At 44.5% G+C, this 24,285-nt stretch overlaps 1 protein-coding gene across 1 annotated transcript in view; it reads left to right on the top strand.

Annotated features, from left to right (window-relative positions):
- The first annotated feature begins 11,653 nt into the window (after nt 1-11,653).
- SLC4A5 (solute carrier family 4 member 5) overlaps nt 11,654-24,285 on the top strand; it is a 105,457-nt gene continuing 92,825 nt past the window's right edge. Inside the window, exons 1-2 of the mRNA XM_032229450.1 lie at nt 11,654-11,726; nt 12,853-13,047. Coding sequence (XP_032085341.1) covers nt 11,654-11,726; nt 12,853-13,047 — 268 coding nt within the window. The remainder of the gene's footprint in view (nt 11,727-12,852; nt 13,048-24,285) is intronic.

Raw genomic sequence — 24,285 nt, 5'->3', positions numbered from 1 at the left:
AGTTTTGGATGTGCTTTGCCCTGGCCGCCTCCTCCTTCTTCTCAGGGCTGAGAGGGAGGGGCTGGCCCAACGTCACCCAGCTGGCTTTGTGCTTAAGGTGGGACTAGAACTCCTTGTCTCCTGGTTTCTAGCCCAGGGCTTTAACCCAGGCATATCAATCCCCTGATGGGGCTCAGATGCTAGGCAGAGCTGTCCCTTTGGTCTCATCAAACCATCCGGCAGAGAGTCGGAAATGAGATTTGAAGAGATCAAACTCTTCCCCAGGCAGAGACCACATTGAATTCAGTTGACTGACTTTGGAGTGGCAAGAATGCCATGGCACAGCTAGTAAGGGAATTATAGAAAGGAACAAGTTGCAATACACCTTTCATAAAAGCTATATGGATTTTATTACACTTGTTAAGCTTTTATTATACAAAGCAATTTTATAAATTCTTTAAGGTGCAATGTTATATTTTAAATTATAAAATTTTCCATCTTTTTCTTTAACATTTATTATATGCAACACATATACAAATGCAATAACTGCAGATAGATAGAAATAGATAGATAGATATTGATATTGATATAGATAGGTATATAAAGAAATAAGAGGCTGCAAAAATGTGGTTTTTGCAATATGTGTGTGTGTATATAAACTGTATATATGTATGTTTTTGTAGATTTTCACGGGTGTAGGTATGCTGGTCTTGTTGTATTTGGGTCTTTTCCTGTGTAAGATTGAGATTGTCTTGGCAACGTTTCGTCGAGGTCTCACTTTGTGTTTGTGTGAGTAATTTTTTTTTTACTCACACAAACACGAAGCCAAAAACACCAGCCTGAAGATGGCGAGTGAGACCTCGCCAAACGTTGCCAAGACAATCTCAATCTTACATGGGAAAAGACCCGAATACAACAAGACCAGCATAGATAATAGATAGATGGATGGATGGATGGATGGATGGATATGGATATGGATATGGATATGGATATGGATATGGATATGGATATGGATATGGATATGTGTTCTGACCCCCTCCTCCGTCCAGTAACGAAAGTCAAGACAAACTTAAATGGAATGTCCTTTAATAACAAGACCAGAATCTCAGTGGCTGAAAGCCAAGTAAACAAACAGATACGGACCTTGGCAGCAAGTCCAACAAACCTTGGCAGCAATTCAAACAAACCTTGGCAGCAATCCAGCCTGCCAAGTTAGTTTCTCTTTAGTCAAAGCGTTGACTTCTGCAAGAAGGGTGTGGCACAAGCAGTCTTTTTTATAGTCTGGAGAGGAGCCTAATGACCATCAGCTGAGCGTAATTACCTCCTGTAATTATGTAATTGCTCCTGACGCCGAGTAGTTCTTCGATGGCGTGCATCCAGGAACAACTCACTGTTGGTTTCTGGATCATTCTCCCTTGCCTCCTCCCCACTGATCCAAGGCTCAAACGCCACCTGGTCTCTCTGCACCCTGCTTGGAGTAGGAACCCTGTCCAGGGTCCTCCACATCCTCCAGAGCCGACTCATAGGGCCCCTCGCTGTTGGAGTCTGGTGGCAGCTCCAACGGCTCCTGCTGGGTCACAACAGATATGGATATGGATATGGATATGGCAGGCAAACCCCTCCCTCCCGCCGAACTGGAGGTGAGGAAGACAGCCAGCCATATCAGGTGCGACAGGAGGTTGGAGGAGTAGGGGTGAATGGCCCACCCCAATTCAGAGGGAAGTTTGACGGGGACTCAGACCAGCTAGCTCTATTCCTCGATTCAGCTGATATCCACCTAGACTGCTATGGGCACCTCTACCCATCCCCCAGGGCCATGGGGAATAGGGGCTAGAGGGAGAAGCAAGGGAATGGTTAACAGCCCTTCACAAGAGGAGAGCCCCCTCTTGTGGACGACATAGATGACGTCTTGCAACTGCTAGGGGCCAGATTTGGGGGGATCAAGGGGAAAGAGAGAAATTAGGGTTTATCAGGATACGCCTCATAAAACCTCCGAAGCAGTCGGGGGGCATGAACATGGGACTTGTCAACCCACTCGGTATGAGAGGGAGGGAAATGCTTCCAAGTGACCAAGTATTGGACGCGATTACGCCGCTTGCGGGAGTCAAGAATTTGACGAACTTCAAAGTGCCTTTCACCATCAATGAGCAAAGGGGCAGGCGGAGGGACATCAGGCGGACGTAAATGGGAAACACGAACAGGCTTAATCAGGTTAATGTGGAAAACCGGATGAACCCGGTTTAGGTGCTTGGGTAGTTGCAAGCGGACAGAGACAGGATTGATGACCTTCACGACGGGGAACGGACCCACGTATTTCGGCCCCAACTTTTTGGACTTCTGCGAGGTGTGAAGGAACTTAGTGGATAAATAAACCATGTCACCCTCCCGGTATTCATAAGGCTGTGTCCGCTTCTTGTCTGCCTGTTTCTTATGAGCACGATGTGCCGCATCCAGAGTTGCCAGGGTCAAAGGCCAAATGCGGCTGAGACGTTCGCTCCAGTCAGCGACAGATGGAACCTGCGACTGGTCACGAGGCAGTTCAGGAATAGGAACAAAATCTTGACCATAAACAACCCGGAAAGGCGTGAACCCAGTGCTGGAATGGACAGAATTGTTGTAGGCCACTTCAGCATGCGGCAATAAGTCCACCCAGTCACCTTGTTGATAATTGATGAAACAACGTAAATACTGTTCAAGGACAGAATTGGTCCTCTCACAAGTGCCATTAGTCTGAGGATGGTAGGCAGAGCTAAGGCCCTGGGCGGAGCCAAGACGTTTGAGAAACTCCTTCCAAAACACTGAAGTGAACTGGACACCCCTATCGGAGATGATGCGATCAGGCACTCCATGTAGGCGGTAAATGTGGGAAATGAAGAGTTTAGCTAGTGCTTTAGCGGAAGGAATCTTGTGGCAGGGCACAAAATGAACTTGCTTCGAAAACAAATCAGTAACGACCCAAATGACGGTGTGCCCCTGGCTCTTGGGGAGTTCAACAATAAAGTCCATAGAAATCTCCTTCCAAGGGGCAACAGGTCGGGCAACGGACTGGAGCAATCCCTATGGTTTCCCTGGGGGCCGTTTCACGGTCGCACAAACGGGGCAACTTGCAACATAAAGTTCAATGTCCTTTTTCAAAGATGGCCACCAAAATTGTCTTTTCACCAAATGTAAAGTCTTTACAAATCCGAAATGACCTGCCAACTTGGAGTCGTGAGCCCGTTGGAGGACAACGGGGCGAAGAGATGTGGGGACATACAATTTGGCGCCGATCCATGGCAAGTCATCCCTCATAGTGCACTCATCCTGATGTTCCCGGAACCAGTCATCCTGGGGAAGGGCGAGTTTGAGGTCAGAAAGAAAATCTTGAGGCACGTCGACTTTCGCACGTGCCTGTTTGCGAGTAACCACCGGAGCCTCCAGGCTGGAAGTAGGAACCACAGGTTGCATGATGCTCAGTTTAGAGCAGTTGTATTGTGGGAGGCGGGACAAAGCGTCTGCCATGAAGTTCTTCCCACCGGGGATGTACTTGAGTGTGAAATTGAAACGGTTGAAATGTTGGGCCCACCGCATTTGCTTGGGGAGAGTCGGCGCGGTGTTCTCAAAGCTTCCAGATTCTTATGGTCAGTCCACACCTCGAAAGGGTGCCTAGCGCCTTCCAGAAAATGTCGCCAAGTGGTCAGGGCCCAACGTACAGCGAAAGCCTCTTTCTCCCAAACCGCCCAACGTCTTTCGGTGTCTGTGAGTTTGCGGGAGGTGTACGCGCAAGGTTGCAAGTTACCTTGATCGTTGGATTGCAACAAAACGGCCCCAACGGCGACGTCGCTGGCATCAGCTTGGACGACGAAAGGCTTGTCCATATCAGGATGCTTCAGCACTGGTTCCGCAGCAAAAAGGCGTTTCAGCTTTTCGAAAGCCGCCTGACAGTCCATGGTCCAGTCAAGAGGTTTGCTTGGCTTAGGTTTAGGACCACCTTTGGATTTCAGCAAGTTAGTGATAGGAAGCGCAATTTTGGCAAAGGAAGGAATGAACTGACGGTAGAAATTAGCAAATCCCAAAAATTTTTGCAATTGCCAACGAGTTCTAGGCGCGTCCCACTCAGTGACCGCCCTCACCTTTTCAGGGTCCATCTCAATGCCGGCTGGAGAGATGCAATACCCAAGGTAGTCAATCTTGGTTCGGTGAAACTCACACTTGGATAATTTGGCATAAAGATCAGCAGCTCTGAGTTTTTTCAAAACAGTGCGCACAAGAGCGACATGTTCGTCATAGGAGCGAGTATAGATAAGGATATCGTCCAAATATACGATAACTCCTTTGTAGAGGTGGTCATGCAAGATCTCATTGATTAATTGCATGAAGACTGCAGGGGCCCCCTGCAGGCCAAAAGGCATGACCCGGAACTGGAAGCATCCAAGAGGGCAGTTGAAGGCAGTCTTCCATTCATCCCCCTCCTTTATGCGTACCCTATAATAAGCTTCTCTGAGGTCCAATTTAGTAAAAATGCGGCCCTTCCCCAATTGGGCTAACATGTCCTTCATTAATGGAAGCAGGTACACATTTTGAGCAGATATTCCGTTAAGGTTTTTAAAATTCACACATAATCTGAGAGAACCATCCTTCTTTTCACGGAAAAGCACAGGGGCAGCAACTTTGGGGCGAGCAGGTTCAATGAAGCCCCGGGTCAAGTTTTTATCTATGAAATTACGCATTTCTTCCATCTCTCTGGGTGACATGGAATATATTTGGGGTTTTGGTAGCTTAACCCCGGGTAGAATGTCAATGGAGCAATCAGTAGGCCTGTGGGGCGGAAGCTTGTCGGAAGACTTCTCACTGAAAACTTCCTTCAAGTCCCAATACACTCTAGGAATTTTTTCCTCTCCTTCAATCCTCTCATGCCCTCTGGCGGCCACCTCAGGATCGCAATTAACAGGTTTATCGGGAACGCCCTCCCCTTCCGGGGGCTGAGCCGTACGAATGCGTAACCAGCCTTCCCTCCAATTTATGCGAGGGTTCCATTTCCGAAGCCAGGGTAGGCCCAAAATGAGAGGTCTTTCCATCCCCGGGGCCACAATGAAGGAGATGAGTTCAGTATGAGAACCCATTTTCATTTCCAAGGGCTCAGTAAAGAAATGAGCGGGTCCCCCCCCCGCCGCAGTGGACCCATCTATTTGGCAAAAGACAATGGGGGGTTTTTAAAGTATGTAATTTGAGGCCCAATTTCTCCACCATAGCAAGATTGATCATTGACCGGGAGCACCCTGAGTCAAGCAAGGCATGTAGGGACTCCGGTTTCCCATCGGGCAGCACTTTTAACTCTATGGGGATTAGCATGGGGCCCTTGTTTGAACTCACCCAGCGAGGCGATGTGTCATCATCTGAGTCGTCAGAAGAGGTGGGGGAGGTGTCCGCTTCTCCCTCCAAGGCGTGGCTGAAGCGAGGGGGTCTGGAATCCATAACGAAGGCAGCTTCCTTCTTCCTCTTGTCCGAGGACTTGCCAGATTTCTCCTCCCGCTTGGGTGGGGGTTGGGAGGTTGAGGGTAATTTAGCCCGGCAGTCAGGGGTGCGATGGCCCAATTTTCCACAACGAAAGCACGTTATTGGTCTGGATCTCCCCTCACCCTTCCCTCCGAAAGTGGCTTTCCGGCTAGGGGGGGGGGGTTGTTTTCGCAGCTTGCTGCTTTCTTTTGCGTCTCTCCTCTTTAGCGCAACGGAGCCCGGCCAAATCCAGCTCAATGTCAGCAGCATGCTCAAACCAAATAGTCAAGCGTCTGGGAAAATTTCGATTGACACATTGCTGATAGATATCTTCATCTAGGCCCAAAGCAAATTTGTCCAAAAGCGCTTCCTTACTCCACCCTCTCATGTACTGAGAAAGGCGTTGAAACTCTTGAATATACTGGGCCACCGGTCTGTCGTCTTGTTCGAGGGTTATAAATTTTAACTTGCTTTTTTTTTCAGTAAGGGGGTCATCAAAGCGCCTTTTGAAGGCCTCCATAACCCTGTTAAAATTCCTCAGGAGGGGGGAAGCTGACTGATGTAAACCAGCACTCCAGTCAGACGCTTCGCCGTCCAATGATAATAAAATCATTCTTATCCTCATAGTATCTGATTCAAAATCTGGGCCGTAGATTTCCATGTAATTAAAGATTTGCATGATAAAAGACCCCAGCTTCGCAGGGCTTCCATCATATCTCACAGGCAAGGGTGGAATCTTAGCCATTCTGCGTCTCCTGGGAGGTGGGCCCCCTACTCCGGCAAAAGCCCCAGCTGCAGGGGGTGAGTCAGCTCGAGGGGGGGGTGAATCAGCACGTGGGTTTTCTCGGCCCCAGCCCCTCCTGACCTCTTCATCTTCCCCACCTATTTGTCCAAAGTACCTTTGTCCCCAGTAATCAGGTAGATCTCTCTCCTGGGGTCTCCATTCGGCTCCTGCCTCCAGCGGTCTTTGTTGGGGTCTTCTTCTGGTAACCCCCGCATCCCAGCTGGCCCCTTCCTCTCTTTGTCCTACCGAGGTAGACCACCTGGGGGGAGGTGGATCAGCCGGGCTTGATATTTGCAGTTGACACAAATCTTCATGAAGCGAGAGTTCAGGGGGAGGACGTTCTTCCTCAGCAGGGAGTTCTGCCTCCTTTTCTTCTCTGGCTGGCGAAGACATTTACACCCTCCACGGTAGATGTTGATCTCCTGGAAAGGTGGGTTTGAGACTTTGCTACTTGTCAGCACCTCTCCATTTAGTAATTAGGAAAGAAGACCATGAGACTCCATTTGTAGGAAATCAAATGTACTTTTACTAATTAAAAATGGCTAAAGAGCGGTTGCATAGCAAAGTCTGGTTAATTAGGCGCGAAAGCGGTTGATATATAGAATAGCCCATTCCACTCCCCCTGGCATCATAGGCCTAGTCCAATCATAAGTCCTTCAAGTATCAGGTGTGAGATAACTTCAAAAGACATCACGAAGATGGAATGTCGGTGCCGTTAACCCAGGCGGGAAACATCCACGCATGCGTAGTACGTCCATCCAAAGATCTCCAGAATCTTCCTCCAGCACAATAAGTAACCCCACCCAAATACTATGCCCTCCCTCCCCGTTTCAATGGCAGCTGAAGCAACAGCAAAGCAGAAGCTGACATTGTCCAAGTAACTGCATACTGCGACATCCCAAATCGACTCTCTGAATGGTTCCGAGTAGCAACAAAAGTCGGCAGCTATATGTCAACAACCTGAGAAAGCAACTGGACACAAAAGAGAGAGGTCAACCTGACCTGAAACCACCCAGCTAACAGGGAACCACAGCACCACAGCAGGCCCTGAGACCAACTCTCTCTCAAAGTCCGCTGAAATGCTACCGATGTGAGGGGATGGGCCACATGGCAGCTGCATGCCCAACCCCAGCCCCAAAACCAAAGCCACGACCAGAAAGAGGCCCCAAACGGACCACCAACACATCTGGGAAAGCCCTCCAGGCTGCAGAGGCCCCTTCCCCCTCAGGCAAAAGTGGTGGAACCCTAGGCAACAACAACCAGTTGCCCAAGTTATATGACAGTGAGGACGAGGGAGAAAATAACCTAATGGTGAGTGAACCAATTCACCCTTTCCTTTTTCCAATACGACTCACTGCCCCAAAAACAGGAAACCAGAAGGATTTTCAAGCCCTAATAGATTCAGGCTGCACAAGGTGCTTGATTAACCTAACCACAGTCCTGAAACTGAGCAAAAAAACTGGCTCACCCGATCAGGTTCGAGCAGGTAGACGGGTCCCTAATGGGAGGAGCTATGCCACCCACCTGACTGAACCAGTGAGGCTAGAGCTAGCGGATCACTGGGAAGTAATTCGATTCATAGTAGCCCCCTAAATGACAGGCGCAGTCATACTGGGACTTTCCTGGCTAGACAAGTGGGGACCAACCATCTGATGGAAAGGGGGTACCCGCAGACTTAGGATATCAAGGGGCCCCCAACCCCTCCCGCACCAGCTAGCAGAAACACCACCAACACAGCAACCCCCCCCAAAAGAGCCCAAAGGAACAATTGGCAACCACATCCAACAAAACCCCAGAGGCTGAACTGATTCTGATGGAATATCAGGACCTCACAGAGTGAGGCCAAGTGTGATGTTCTGCCTCCTCACCGTGAGATAGACTTGTGCCATCAAAATCATCCCTGGGGCAAAACTACCCAAGCCCAAACTGTACGCCATGACGCCCCGGGAAATGCAAGAGATGCTCAAATACGTAGAGAAAAACCTAGCAAGGGAGTTCATTGAGCCAGCCAAGCCACGGGTCGCGGCACCAGTCCTTTTCAAAGAGAAAAAAGATGGAACTATGAGATTGTGTGTGGACTTTCGAGTGATAAATGGGGTGTACATACACAACCTATACCCTGCCCCTCCCCCCCAATGAAGGACGTGCTATCTCATCTGGCCAAGGGAAAAGTCTTCACCACACTAGACCTCAGAGAAGCATATTACCGAGCATGTATCAGAGAGGGAGATGAGTGGAAAACAGCATCAACTGCCCCCTAGGGAGCGCTCAATTCAAAGTGATGCCTTTCGGACTGCAGGGGCCTCCAGCATTATTTATGCAGTTAATAAATGAGGTGCTGCATGAGCACCTCTACAAGGGGGTCCTCATCTACCTAGATGACATCCTTATCTACACAGACCATGGACAACCACATATCCCTAGTCTGCCACGTACTGGAAAAACTTCTGGCAGCCAACCTGTATGTCAAGGTATCAAAATGCAAATTCCACCACGCACAGTTAAGACTACCTGGGTTACTGAGTGTCAAATGAGGGAGTAGAGATGGACCCAGCCAAAGTGCAAGCTGTCTTAGGCTGGCAACCCCCTTGCACCCGCAGACAATTACAAAGCTTCCTAGGGTTCGAGAACTCCTACAGGCAATTCATCCACTCCTTTGCAAAAATTGCCAAGCCTCTAACAGACCTCTTGAAGACAGGGAGCCCAGGAATGAAATCTCGTCTGGGACAACCCCTATAGTGGGACCTAACCTGCCAAGAGACGTTCAAAACACTAAAAGAAATGTTTGCAAGGGAGCCAGTTCTGAAGCATCCTGACCTCGAGCAACCTTTCATGATCCAGGCAGATACCAGCGAAATGGTAGGAATGGTGCTACTCCAAAGAAACAACCAACGAAACTTACAACCCTGCGCCTACACCTCCTGCAAGCTCACAGACACAGATACGATGGGCCATGTGGGAAAAGGAGGCTTTTGCAGTGAGATGGGCACTGCTGACCTGGAGACACCTGTTGGAAGGGGGCCAGAAACTGTTCGAAGTCTGGACTGACCATAAAAATCTGGAGGCGCTTAGGACCCCACTGAAACAGTTTCCGTGTCACCCAAACAAGTCCGATGGGCTCAATACTTCAACCGTTTTGATTGTGTGTTAAGGCACATTCCAGGGGCGAGGAACTTTCTAGTTGACGCCCTCTCCCGCATGCCTCAGTACAAATGTGAACGGGAGCATGTAGTGGACACCATCATTCCCTCTACTCAAACAGTTGCCCAAGTGACCACCAGGAGCAATGCTGTAACCAGCAAAACCCACCTGCAAGCAACCTAACCATGAGGCTAAAAACAGAACTGCTAGCAGACCCCTGGTTCCAAAATAACCAACACATCTTGACAAAAAGAGATGATCTTGCATGGAAGGGGACGAAACTCTACGTCCCAGAATCCCTACGCACCCTAATTCTCCAGAGGAGCCATGACGCCAAATGGCAGGCCACCTTGGGTTCCTAAAGACTTTACACTTAGCCCGAAGGCAATTCTGGTGGCCTGGCATAAAGAAAGATGTGGATAGTTACGTGAAAAGTTGCACCATCTGTGCCACAATGAAGAGACAACCGGGAAAACCTCCCGGACTGCTGCAAAAAGTAGCAGAGCCAATGAGGCCATGGGAGGAGATCGCAATGGACTTTATAGTAGAGTTGCCGAAAAGTGGGAGAAACACAGTGATTTGGTCTGTAATAGACCTGCTCTCCAAACAGGCACACTTCATACCCTGCAGCAGACTACCCTCTGCTCACAAGCTGGCTAAACTGTTCATGAAGCATATCTACTGACTGCATGGAGTACCTTGAAGAATTATTTCAGACAGAGGGGTCCAGTTCACGGCTAAGTTCTGGACGGAGTTACTGCGGTCCATTGGGTCATCTTAGGGTCTTAGTTCAGCTTTTCATCTGGCAGCAGAGAGACTGAACGCCATGGTACAGCAGTACCTGAAGGGCTACGTGAACTATCAGCAGTCCAATTCAGCAGACCTTTTATCTTTTGCTGAGGTTGCGTACAATGATGCTGTTCACAGTAGCACAGGACTCACGCCATTCAAAATAGTGAGCGGTATGGACTTCGTCCCAATGCCTGAGTTTCCAAGGGATCCTTCCTCCTTAGTCAGCTTGACTGATTGGATGTCGATGCTGAAAGCAAATTGGGAAAATGTCAAAAAAAACTCTGGCTAAAGTGGCATAAACTTATAAGAAACAGGCAGATAAACACCGGGCTCCGCAATGGCCATTCCAGCTGGGAGAGAAGATTTACCTCTCCACAAAATATTTGAGACTAAAACTGCCTAGTAAGAAACTGGGGCCAAAGTTTATGGAACCATTCCCCATAGTAAAGATCATCAACCCAGTCACAGTGCAATTGAAACTGCCTCGATTGCTGGGGAAAATACACCCAGTGTTTCATAGTAGCCTCTTAAAACCCGTGGTCGGATCCACTCTGAGACCACTACCCTGGGAGCCCCGGGCCCTATGGTCATAGAGGGCCAAAGCCATTATGAATTTCCATGAGTCCTTGATTCGAGGTGGCACAGGAGACAACTCCAATACTTAATCAAGTGGAAGGGCTACCCCTTATCAGAGACATCTTAGGTAAAAAGTAGGAATATCCAGGCTGAGCGCCTTATAGCAAAATTCCATGCAGAAAATCCAGGCAAGCCTGGGGGAGGAATGCATCCCTAAGTTGTACACCTGTACTCAAATTGCTTTGTTTTACACAGGTCGCTTTTGGGAAGTGAGGGGAGCCAGATGTCAACTTGTAAACTGTTGCCATGGCTACTATCAAGTGGCATAGAGACGGGAGGAGAATTCCATGCATACTTTTGCCTAGGGTCAGGTCTCATATTCTTGTATCTAGCATGTGAATGTGCATGTCCATAACCTCCATAGCATCTTGTTGGTGAATGTGAGTTATGACCAAGGCAGAGGGGAGGGGATACAGGGGTAAAGTTCAGACGCCATTAAGTGTAAATCAGTTTTGGCTCCACAGGAGTACATGTCAGAATATTGATCCTAATAAATGAATGGATTTCTTTTGAACTTTGTCTCGAGGCTCGTAAATTAATTAGGTCATCTTCTGGGAACTTCACACAGAGCTACCTGCAGTCTAACCACTGAGCCAACACAACTCATGTATAATTATATATTTTTTCTTATTTACATCTTAATTACTCATTTTCTTCCCTTTGTAGAACCTTGCTTCTTCCAAAAGGAATGAGTAATGGTTTCTCATTCACCTTTTCATTGGTCCTTATTTCAATTTTTTTCTTTTAAAGTGCTGAATTAGTAATTTCTCACTAGGTGCATTAATATTTCATTATTATTTAATAATTCTTTACCTTTAAATCTATGATAGCATTTGCTGGTTGGCCATGATGTACGAGAACGACACCCTGGGCGAGAGATGCCTGAGCACCTTCAGAATGCAATACGATGACGAAGAGGGTAAGGGAATTCCCCCTGTGCGTTTCCTTGAATCAAATTGCCTCTTCTATGGTGGCACAAGGATTTTTCCAGTTTTAAGGTCATACAACCCTTTGACATGGAGCATGTCCCTCGTTTCCCTTATGTACTTCCCTAAGTAAAATGCAATTTAGATGTTTTAGTTACATGTAAATCACATCTGTAGCTGGGAAAAGTCTTCCCTTCCTTGTTCAGGATGTGATCCCAAATTGTTTGCAGAGTCTGCTGAACACTTAAAAGCATTTAGCCAGAAAAAGTCTAGCTTTCATCCATTTGTCCCCACCTGCTCCTTTCAAGGGGCAACTACGTAACTCCTGCAGGATTTAGGTGCTTAATGTCTCCTCAAGAGGCCTATTTGAAAGCAGCATCAGGAGCCAAGAAGGGGGAACAATCCCTGGTCATGCCCAAGAATGTAGCTTCAGAACATCTTTCATAAACGGGGACTATCAGAATGGCATATATAGACCAACTCCCTTAAACTCGAAGAGCCCGGAGAGGCAGTGGTTTCATTGTGCCATGTCCCATTTACATGACTTTCACACACCTGTCCAGCCGCCTCCCTCCCTCCCTCTGTTAAAGTCCTGAAGTTTGCAAATGGTACAACAGTCCTTGGTCTCATTCAACATAATGATGAGTGTGCATACAGATGGGAGGTTGATGGGAGGTGCATCTGGAACTGAACACACTTAAAACTGTAGAGATGATATGAGATTTTAGGAGGAGCCCCTCTATTCTATCATCTCTTACAATGTTAAACAACACAGTATCAACAGTAAAGACCTTCACGTTTCTGGGTTCTATTATCTCCCAGGACTTGAAATGGACATCTAACATTAGAACCGTCATTAAAAAGGCACAACAAAGAATGTTCTTCCTGTGTCAACTCAACTTCTCCTATTGATACCTTGTGATTACATTATCTGGTTGTTTGTATGTACACTGAGAACTTATGCACTGGAGACCAATTCCGTGTCTGTCCAATCACACTTGGCAAATAGATATTCTATTCTTGGGAGACTAATTTAACACATTATATGCTGTGTGGTATTTTCATGAATGGGGAGCTTTCTCATTTGCTCTCTTTGTGCTGATTGGCTGTCTCCTCTAGCAGATTACCATTCCATTTACATTGGGCTACCAATGCCCCATAGCAACCAGAAAAAAAGACGCAAAAGGAGATCTTCCTTCAGCCAAGATAAAAATGGTCAACGCAAAAGGCCCTACGAACAGCAGATCCAATCGGACACAGAAGAAGGAAGGCGGACAGGTGATGAGAGTGGAAATGACCACGCCAGCAGGACCAGTGAGTAGACGAGGAAGGAAAATAGAACGCTAAAAATGAGCCAGAATTCCACCCTGTTGAGGATTGACCTTGTGCCTACAAGGATCTGCAAATTTCATTTCAGTGATGATTGAATTACTCCTATGGCTGCAGGGAGTTTATTGCCAGGCATATATTATGCAGAAATGTAAAGTAGCAAAATGGAAGGAAAATATAGGCTTTCTGATTTTAAACATTTTATGGGAAAAGAGTTTCAAAATCCAGATAAAAATAGGGGTGAACTAGGGTGTGCCTAGAAGAATCTCCAATAGCTCTCTACTGATGCAGGAATTGTGAGGGCTACCGCCTCCTCATGAATGAGGCTGCCGTATCTGGGCAATCACAGGATAGCAGCTATGAACCAAAGATTTCTGTATTTCTTCGTTGCCATCTACTGGTCAAGCGGGTTTTTACCAGCAATATACAGTATACAAAGGTGTCCATACAGTTATTACTTAGCAAACAAAAGTGGAACCTGCAACACAAATGCTAAACACAACACAACTTACAGCCACAACAGATTTACAACATCTCTTCCCATTGGTTATTAAGAGCATGTCACTGCAGATAGTTAACTGAGACATCACATGGCCTTGACTTGGGATTTTACTGCAGCTTCTCCTTTGATTTTGCTTATCAAAAGCCAGTTGTGAAGGTCGAAATGATGATCGCACGACTGCAGGATGCCATGACGGTTGTAAGTTCAAGAACTGGCCACAAAGTCAATTTTTCAGCTTAGAACAATTGTTAAACAGGGTAGTCTACCTCTATATGCTTTCAAACCAAAGCAAGTGGGCGGTTTAAGACATGTATAAAAATTGATTGAATTGCATCATCACCTATAGCAAAGGTTGAATCAGATTCAAATTTGTCATCATATGCAAAATAATTACTTTTTAACTTCTTGCTTTTTGGTGTTAGTATAGCTGAAAAGTATACTTTTTAAAAAGCGAGTTAAAAATTAAATTGCAATGTAGACTCTGTGTCAGTGTTCCAAATACCATGCAGAATTAAATCAGAGTCGAAGGCAAAACTATGCTTAAAGTTCCAATTTAATAAGACAGGCATGTTGGCATCGTGCTGTGGGATTCCAACTCTGGAAGTTATATCAGAATCCCACCCAGTTAAAAGTTCATGATCTTGTCCCCACACCCACAGTTCATCACATGGTCCAATCTTCTTCCACACTGGCGTCTCCACCCAGCTACTTCCGGTCAGGTGTGAAAGTGCGGAGACAAAGGATGACATTGGTTTCTAGTAAAGAATGAAAAACAATACATCCACAATCCTACTCCTTCTATTCCCCCCACCCATTGACTATACTAAAAAAACAGCATAATGAAATAAGAGAAAGTGTGGCAGGCTAAAATTCTAAAAGGAATATAAATGCAGGCCTGACACTCTGTGTAGCTCTCTAGAACTTGTGGCTTGTCCCACCCCCAAGCCAAAAGTTCCTAAAAAGCCTTGTCCCACCCCCCCAAAGCTTCCCTCTGCCACCCTTTTTTGTGGTCTTTTTTATTGCTTCCTATTCTGCTTGAATTGGATTCCTGTCAACAATTGCCCCTTATATTTCTTTCCTTTTTTTCTGCTATAAATCAGAGAGTGGTAGAATCCATTGATCACTGTTTCAATAAGAATCATAGGAATTCAGTATACTTTAGAAGGAATATATGGCATAATAACATAAGACTGTTGCAAACTGAAATGGAAATTCAAATTTAAAAAGGTCATTCATTCTAGCATGAACTTTATTGAGCTTCACAGCATTTATCTATTATCTATCTATCTATCTATCTATCTATCTATCTATCTATCTATCTATCTATCTGTATCTATCTATTATTTATTTAATTTATTGGCATTCCATCTTACCACAGGGTAATTCTGAGTGGTTTACAATGTTAAAAAGATAAAACTATACAAAATGTACAGAGGTCATAATATAAAATACTACAAATATACAAAATATTAGCTATAACTAAAAGATGAGAAGGGAGGGAATAGAATCAGCAAGAGGGTGGCTTCTGTTGTTATTCTGTCAACTCCCCCCAGCCTGATGCTCCCCCATTGGACCCCCACCCAATAGAACCAACTCCTAGAGCCAGCTTTTCCAGTTCTTGCAGTCAGGTTGGTTGGAGCGTGCAAGATGTTCCAAAGGACAGAAAAGGATCTCCTCCTGAACCTGCCAGTCGGAACCTCTTGGCCAATGGACTTGCAGCCTGCCTACTAGAGCTGGGACATGTGGGAAGGGCCAATCCCATTGGGGTGAGAGGGTCCCTCACGTGATTTGGACCCAGGCCAGGAAGGGCTTCAAAGGGGTTTGCCAACCCCTTGAACCATACCAGCAGCCAGGGCAGCTCATGGGGCAGTGGTGTTATAGGGGCCATTCTTGGGACCCCAAGAACTGCCTGCCCTGCCCCTCTGCACCAGCTGTAGCTTCTGAAGGCTCTTCAGAGGTAGCCCCATGTAGAGCCCGATTGCTACCAAACCTTTTTGAGTGCCCATTACATTCCAAGCAACTTTTAGAATTAATTAATTAATAATTAATAATTAAGACTGGAATATATATATCAGTGATAAATCAACTTCTACTGATCGTCTCTTACAATATTCAAAGCTGAGAACAGATTTTAGAGCATTGTAGAAGGAGTCCCTTAGCTAAAGATACCTAAAAGATGAAGCTCTCCTCCAAGGGCAGAATCCAAAAGCAACTTCTATTTTAGAAAGAAAGGAGCTGTTTCAAATAGCCATTTTAATTGTTGGATCTCAGCCTAGGATGTAGCAGGGAATGTGACTAGTTCTGCTTTTGGAATGGCTGCAGCCCAAAACAGAAATGTTCTCTTCAGCCCACTTGATAAGCTACTTAGGAAAGCTTAATAGGCTGCATACCACAATAGATGCTTACTTTCTATGGTGTTCTCAGAAAGGCATCCTGCTGAGATTTTACACAATCCTTAAGCGGGGTGGAGGAAGTATGTGACCCCCCCCCCAGTCCTCCTCCTCCTGTCCACAGAGGGCCATTGTCCTGCCTTCTGGAACTTGCTAGTTGGGATGCCCAATCTTTAAAAGTGAGGGTTTCCTTTGGCAACGTGGTCCTTTGTTTATGTGACATAGGCGTGAACAGGGACATGGTACTCACTTGTTTTGCAGAAAGGAACATGTGTGTAAGCAATCAGAAGCAAAGTGTTGGAGGAAGATGTCCCACACTCCCCTCATTCTTGAAAATGACCCCATAAAACGATTCCAGAGCCAGGCCCACCTCTCAGCACCTTTGTCTCCAGACCAGTGCAGGCAGCCATGGTTCTAGAAACACACACAGCTTTTCAGGGTCTTTTGTGATTCCCTCTTCAGAGCTGGTTAACAACTGCTTTGTGTAGCAATCACCACAAGCCCTTGCAATGCAAGAGGCAAAACATGACTTGTGCAGGAAGACCGTAAGAGCTGCTCAGCGAAGTGGGGACAACTCCCTTAAAACCCCCTTCCTACTCCGTTCTTATTGAAACCAAGTAGATGCTCAGTGGCTCTCTTGGAAGCTGGTTTCATCTTCCTAAGGGAAAACTCTGGCTGTCACCGTACTGCTTGAGGAAGATGGGGGAAAACCCCTACCAATATTGACATGGTTGTTTAGTGCTAGTTCCGTGCTATTGGGAGGGAGGGCTTGATTCAACTGGATTAAGGTTCCTGAAATGCAAAACAAAGAACTAAATTAGTTCAGTTCTCTCATCATGGATCATCCGACTGTTGTGTCCCTGGCTCTGCAGTCTAGGTAGCTTTACGGTCTCTGGATAGGAAAGGGAAATATGTCCCTTCCAACACGGGCGTGTTTCTACCCCTCTCCTTTGCGCAGAGCACCCCCAGCAGCCCTGCCTCTTCACACAGAAGCTACATTGATTTGGTGGTTTTGTGTCATGAGGGCTGGGAGTGAAGGAGAGGATTGATATGCCTCATAATCTGGTTATTCAAGTAAACAGAAGGTGGGGATTACTTTTGTGGCTGCAGCTCCTGTAAAGTCTCTGAAGCTAGGAAGAGCTGGGGGTAGTGCTGTGATCAGCTCTTTTGCCTGAAATAAATGGGGGAAAAGTTCCAACCATTTCTAGGTAAGAAACGGTTCCATGTACTTTCAATTTTTTTTTAAAAAAAAGTCATTGGGGAAGTTCCAATATATGCATGTCTGAGGTTTGTTGAAAATTTAGGAAGTTCTGAAGGGAAGCCCAGGGCAGGGCAACCGATTTTGCCTCTTCTAGCAAGCGATGCAACTGTTTACATACAAGAGGGACATTTAGGTAAGCTTCCAGGTCATATAAGACAGGTGGCAACCAGAGGGATTCTGGCACAGCCAGGCTTGTCCTCTTTTTTCTGGACAAACTCTGAGAACGAAAGGTGTTTCTGAAAGTGTGGGGTTGAGAAAGAGAGGCAGTGGACCTATCACCACTAACAGCAAAGTAGCAACCTCCCCAGAACTCTTGAAGGGAATCTTCTAGGAAGCCGGCACCTTTGAGCTGGAAACTCTGATTTGGGAACTTTGAGGAGTAGGAAAAGGACCCTGAAGAAACTGGCCTCTTGCCTAGAAAGACACCTTCAAGATTTATTAGAACTCCATAATAAAGAAGGTAAAAGTTGGAATTCCTATTGGATCTTATTGTAATACCAGGAATGTGCCTCCTGCATTTGAATTTAAGCAGAGATTGCATGTACTTGAATAATCCCCAGATGTTCTTTAAAACAAACAGCCTTTTTAAATGTAAAATAATGTAAGTGGAATGCAAACAAGGAAAAAGAAAATAATAAAAGGATGTACTGCCTTGAGAACACATCTTCCAGAGGTGACAGTTATAAATGAATACAAAGTAGAAAATGAATTTCTGTCTTAGATGTTTTCTAAATTTTCTAATTTGATTTGAAGTATTTAGATGCAATTGCTACAGCACATTAAAAACCAGACTGTCATCAGTGCTCTAGGATGTGTGAAAGGATTGGTTTGGTGGTTAGGAAATCACATCTGCCAGCTTCTTCACAACTCAGGCATGTAATTCATCTGGTCCTGGTGATTTGAACTGATCTAGGGTGGGCAGACGTTCTCTTAGCATTTTCTGGCCTATTTTAATTTGTATTCCTAGCCTGCCTTTCACAGTTCTATTTTTGGTAGATTGGGCTATTTTTTCCTTCTGCATGCAGATAGATGCAAAGAATGAATTAAGCAGCTCTGCTTTCTCCCTGCTGCATGTAACTTCCTTTCCATCTTCTCCCATTAGTGGACTGATGGTTTCCTTGTCTTTTTTCTTGTTTTTAATCTGTTGAAAGAACATTTATTATTATTATTATTGACATTTCTTGCAAGCCTTAGTTCATTGTGAGCCTTAGCTTTCCTTACTTCATCTGTGCAGATTTGGTCTATATGCTGGTATTCTGATTAGTTATGAGTCCCTCTTTCCATTTTTTTTATACCTATCGTTTTTGTCTTTCAGTTTATCAGAGAGTGTTTGTGCAACCATGCACAACCTTCTTCTTGGATTTCTTATTTTTCCTTTTCAGTGGTATTGTGTTGGACTGAATTTTTATAATCACATTTTTCAGAGTTTCTAAAACTTCTGGAATTGTTTTCCCTTTTAAGATTTTCATCCATGGATACCCCACCCTTCAAAAAAAAAACCTTTCTCTAAGTTTATTGAAATCGGCTCTTTTAAGATACAACAGAACAACAGAGTTGGAAAGTCTTCTAGTCTAACCCATCCCATTCCAGACAAGTGGCTGGTCAGTCTCTTCTTAAAAGTCTCCATTATTTGAGCACTCACAACTTCTGAATAATTAATCAGCCATTCCACTGATTAATTATTATCACTGTCAGGGAATTTCTCCCTAGTTCTAGGTTGCTTCTCTCCTTGATTAGTTGCCATCCATTGCTTCCTGTCTTGTCTTCTGGTGCTTTGGAAAATAGATTGATCCCCTCTTCTTTGTGGGAAATATTGGAACATCCCAGGGATGTGGAGGCAGGGGAGGCAGAGCCGCACCACTGTCATCATGAAAAGAAAAAAAAATGTAAAAGGAAAAAGGCAAGAGGTGAGGTCAGGCTGAGCTAGTTGCTGCCAGAGTCACCGTGGATGACTCTGCTTAACTGTTTAAAAAAGCCTCTAAAAAAGCACCCTCGACAGGAGGAGGCAGAAGAACGACGTGCCTCATCTAGTCTGACTTTAGGCATTTTATGATCACTCAAGCAGAGTTAAGCAAGGGTTAAAAACCTAAAAATTCCTGACGTAGGTGAGGCACGTCGTTCTCCTGCCTCCTCCTGTAGAGTGTAGTTTGATTGCAGGCAGAGCCACGTTGCCTTTTCAAACACACACACATACACAGACACACACAGACACACACACACCTACCTGGATAAAACTATATAAGCCCAGCTTCACTGATTACAAGTTTGAAAAGGCAATGTGGCTCTGCCTGCAATCAAAGGCTCGGCTCGGCTTCCCTCCGGCTTCTCTGCCTCTTCTCTCACCCCAGCCTGCAAGCAGGAGGTGAGTGGGTGGGTGGGCTTTATTGCGTTTCAGGCACTTCCCACCAGACAGCAGGCTGCATTTGCAATGGTGGAGGTGTTTGGGGAAGGCAGCAGGGGAATGGGGGTGGAGTATGGCAAAGGAGCTGCTTTCAAGCCATTGGAAAATAAATCCAATCCAACTTCTGTGTTTGTGTTTGTTTGAGAGTGAATGAGAGAGGGAAGGGGGTAGGAGAGATAGTCCAATCCAACTTTTCTGTGTGCGTGTGTCTGTTTGAGAGGGGATGGGAGGGAGGAAGGAGGGGGAGGGAGAAGAAAAAGAATGAAGGAAACTTTTTCGCAAAGGAGAAAAACAAATGGTGTCGCTTTAAACCGGAACTGAACATGCCTGGCTGTGGAATTCTGGGAGTTGAAGTCCACAAGTCTAAAAAAATTTGAAACCCACTACTGTGTCAGTGCCTCATCAGCCATAAATCTCACCGCACTCAAATACTGGAACTCTGTTATCTTGTCACCCCTAGTTCTTCTTTTCACAATTGAACATATTCAATTCCTGCAAATGTTCTTCATACATTTTAGCCTTCATCGTGTGGACCAAAACTGGATGCTATATTCCAAGTTTGGTCTGACCAAGGCGTTATAAAGTAATAATATCACATCTCACAATCTTGATTCTATCCCTCTGTTAATACAGCCTATGATTGTATTGGCTTTTTTGGTAGCTGTAGCACATTGGTGGCTCATATTTAAATGATTATTCACTAGGACTCCAAGGTCCTTCTCTCTATTACCACTGCTGTACTATACTTCACCTACATCTGTACTTGTACATTTGGTTTTTCTTGCTTAAGTATAAAACCATACCCTTTTCTACATTTTATTTCATTTTGTTAGATAGGGCCCAGTGTTCAAGTCTATTGAGATCCATCTGGATTTTGAACCTATCTTCTGGGATATTGACCATTCCTGCTAGTTTGGTGTCATCTGCAAATTTGATGCGTTTTCCTTCTCTTCCCTCATCTAAACCATTTATGAAATGTTAAAGAGTATGGGGCCTAAAACACAACCTTGTGGCACCCCATTGCTTCCTTCCTTCAAGGTAGATGTAGTTCTTTTTTTTTACGTTTTTATTTTACACACATAAACCCATCAACAAAAGCAAACACATGACTTAAGACAACATAGGAACAAGAAGTTCCATCATATATCATACAGCAGTTCTGTATCGGTTTCTTTGCAGTTAGTGTTTTCCCTTTCTATACCTTTCTGTCTTACATTCATGGTCTCTTTATTCGTTATCCATTTTTATGTATAATTCTATATTTATTTATACTTAGCTATTTATAACCAAATATTGTTTATCTATAATGTGCTATATATTCTTACTATCATTTATTCTCTTACATACAATTCTAGGTATACATTCACATGGTTATTCTTTTTCTTTGCCAATCTTATACTATTGTTATTCCATTTAAGAGATTATAGAGTACAGTTTGGATTGTATTGTTTACCATCCCAAGCGTGTTATGACACCACCTTACTTTCTCTTTTCTCTCTCCCTTCCTTCTCTACTTCCTTCCTTCCTCCTCTCCTTCCCCTTCTTTCTTCCCTTACCTCACCCCTACTCTTACCCTCTCTCTTCCTACCCTCTCTCCTTCTCTTTTTCTCCCTTCCTCCCTCCTCTCCTTCTCTTTCTCTCCCTTCCACCCACCTTTCCTTATCTCTTTCTTCTTCCCTTACCTCTCCTCCACTCTCCCTCTTCCTTTCCTACTATCTCTCCTTCTCTTTCTCTCCCTTCCATCCTCCTCTCCTTTCCCTTCCTTCTTCCCTCCTTTCTCTACTTCCTTCCTCCTCTCCTATCCTTCCTTCTTCTGTCCCTTTCTTTTTCTATTGTTATAGGTATCTCTTTCAAATCTCAATTTGTGTTTTCTTGGGGATGGTATTTCCACAAATTGATATTTCCATATAATTTCATATCATTTCCTTTTTTCTCTTTCGTTCTATAGTCTATATGCCAGCTATCGTCCTGAATTGATTTCACCATTCTTAACCTTCTTATTTTATTAAACATCTGGGCTCTTTTTTTTGGGGGGGGGGTGCATTCAGTCCATTCAAATTCATTGAGATACCGTATATACTCGAGTATAGGCCGACCCGAATATAAGCCGAGGCACCTAATTTTACCACAAAAAACTGGAAAAGTTATTGACTCGAGTATAAGCCTAGGGTGGGAAATGCAGCAGCTACCGGTAAATTTCAAAAATAAAAATAGATACCAATAATGTTTTTGAATATTTATTTCAAAGAAAAACAGTAAACTAGCGGTGTATTCAATGAAATACTTCACTCACCTCATGATGCTGACGTCCCGCTGTGATGATGATGTCCCGTGCAGCCGCGGGAGCGATGTCCCGCCTCCTATGACACACGGCACAGTGATTCCTATCATTGGATCACTGTACCAGAGGAGGTGGGACATCGCTATGTGGCTGCTTGCCATAACAAGGAGGAGGTGGGACATCGTTGCAGAGCGGCAGGAGGGGGAGGAAGGGGAATCGTAAGACAGCCCTGCATTACATTAGAACGTGAGGAGGGGGGATGGTGCGGTGCGCGCTGCGCGGCAAACACACAGAGGGAGGGGAAACTCACAGGGGCACTGGGCCATTCACGAGTGTCACCCAGCGGCATGGCCCCACCCCTTTTTCTCCTCCATTTCGGGCAAATTTTTCACTGACTCGAGTATAAGCCGAGGCGGCTTTTTTCAGCCCAAAAAGTGGGCTGAAAAACTAGGCTTATACTCGAGTATATACAGTAATTGTTGTTTCTTGATCCATCTTTAACTGGGGTTGTTTTTTTTACTTCTGGTTTGTATCTGACTTTTCCCTCTCGCGCGTTCCTTCTCTGCTCTCTCTCTTTCTTGCCTCTGTTCTTCTCTCCTGTTTCTTTCATAATGTTCTGATGTTTCTTCCTCTTGACCTCTACTTTCCAATTCCTCCTTGCTTCCTTGTTCTATTTCCCTCTTGCGGAATTCTTCATAGAATTTCTGTGCATCTTCTATATTTTCTATCTTATATCTTTTTCCTTGCCAAGATACTAGAACCCCTTCTGATACCAATCATCTGTACATTGTTATGTTTTTATTTAACTGGTTTGTTAAGAATCGGTACTGCCTACGTTGTTCCCGAATTCTTCATGGAATCTGTTTGAGCATGATCAACTCTTTTCTCTGTAGAGTAATTGTTTCTTCTCTGGTTTTTTTGTACACTTCATCTCTCGTTATTTTTTTAGCAAATCTTACATGCACTTCCCTCAGGAGTCCATGTCTTCTGGCATAATTAGTATGCACCCTATAAGCCTCATCAATGTCTCCTCTCAATTCTTGTTCTTTTTTTTAAAGAGATTCAGTGAGAATTTTAATTACTTTTTTTTTTTTTTTTTTTTTTAGGATTTTATTGGAAATTTATATGCCGCCCTTTTCCCTGAGGGGACTCAGGGCGGCTTACAACAGTGAAGGGAAGGGAGTGCAAGACAAGACTTAAAAAGAAAAGAATCGTGATTAAAAGAAAATTGATCATAAAAACACAACATTCACTCAACATTCGGGCGGGTCTCCTTCTCTTCCGGTATATTTTGGAATCTTAGGTAGAATGCAGCTCTTTCATTTTCCAGTCGAATTATTGATAGTTCTAATTCTTTATTAAGTTTTTTATATTCCAATTCCATTTTTTCCATCCTCTGGTCTGATTGTTCTATTTTTTTCTTCCATACGCTGGATTTTCTGTTCATTGATTGTTAAGGCCTTCTGTATCTTTTCAATTTTGTCATCTACCTTCTTAATAGTTCCTTTCAATTCTCCCATTTCATTTTTCATTTCTTCATGATTCCTCCTTGTTTCTTCATGATTAGTAGTTGTCACTTCTTGGCTTTTTGCCAGTGTCTCTTGTATCATCTGGAGGATTGATTACATGTTCTGCATCATTGGAGCTGGTCCCACTGTTTCTGCCATCTTTTCACCTTTCTCCAACCCCAACGCACTCTCAATTGATCTTTGATTTGATTTGAGGAGGGGGATGTTGCTGAGATCACATTGGGTGCAGTTTTTTTTACTAATTTTACTGAAGTTGCCATTTTTATCCCCCTATTTATCCTTGCCCACAATTGCATATAAGTTTTACTTTTACTTCTACTTTGTCAGTAATATCTATGATATAAATAATTGTATATTTCAATATCCAACAATAATGAACTGTCCTTAATATCACATTTCAATCCCTAAACATTCCTATGTAGTATTTTATCCTATTAGATTATTTGGTTTTTGGTCTTTACTTAATATATATCATAGATTTATATATTACACTATTATCTTATACCAATAAATGTCTCTCAATTTTATCAATTATACAAGCATTCAATCCTAGTAATTAGTCTCTCTGTATGTGTATGTATATGTATATGTGTATGTGTGTGTGTATATATATAACAAATTATACACACACACACACACACACACACACACACACACACACACACATATATATATAGTGTCACAAACCCTGGAATGCCCCAATTATGGGAGGAAGCTAACTGCTTCCATTCTCTGTCCATCGGCTCGTCACAAGAGACCATCCCCCTATTTATCAGCACAAATACCACACACACACACACACACACACACACACACACACACACACACACATATATATATATATATATATATATATATA

The sequence above is a fragment of the Thamnophis elegans genome, chromosome 13 (assembly GCF_009769535.1).
Source record: "Thamnophis elegans isolate rThaEle1 chromosome 13, rThaEle1.pri, whole genome shotgun sequence".
In the NCBI taxonomy this organism is placed as follows: domain Eukaryota; kingdom Metazoa; phylum Chordata; class Lepidosauria; order Squamata; family Colubridae; genus Thamnophis; species Thamnophis elegans.
The sequence above is the reverse complement of the archived record's forward strand: the minus strand, read 5'-3'. Positions and strand labels throughout refer to the sequence as shown.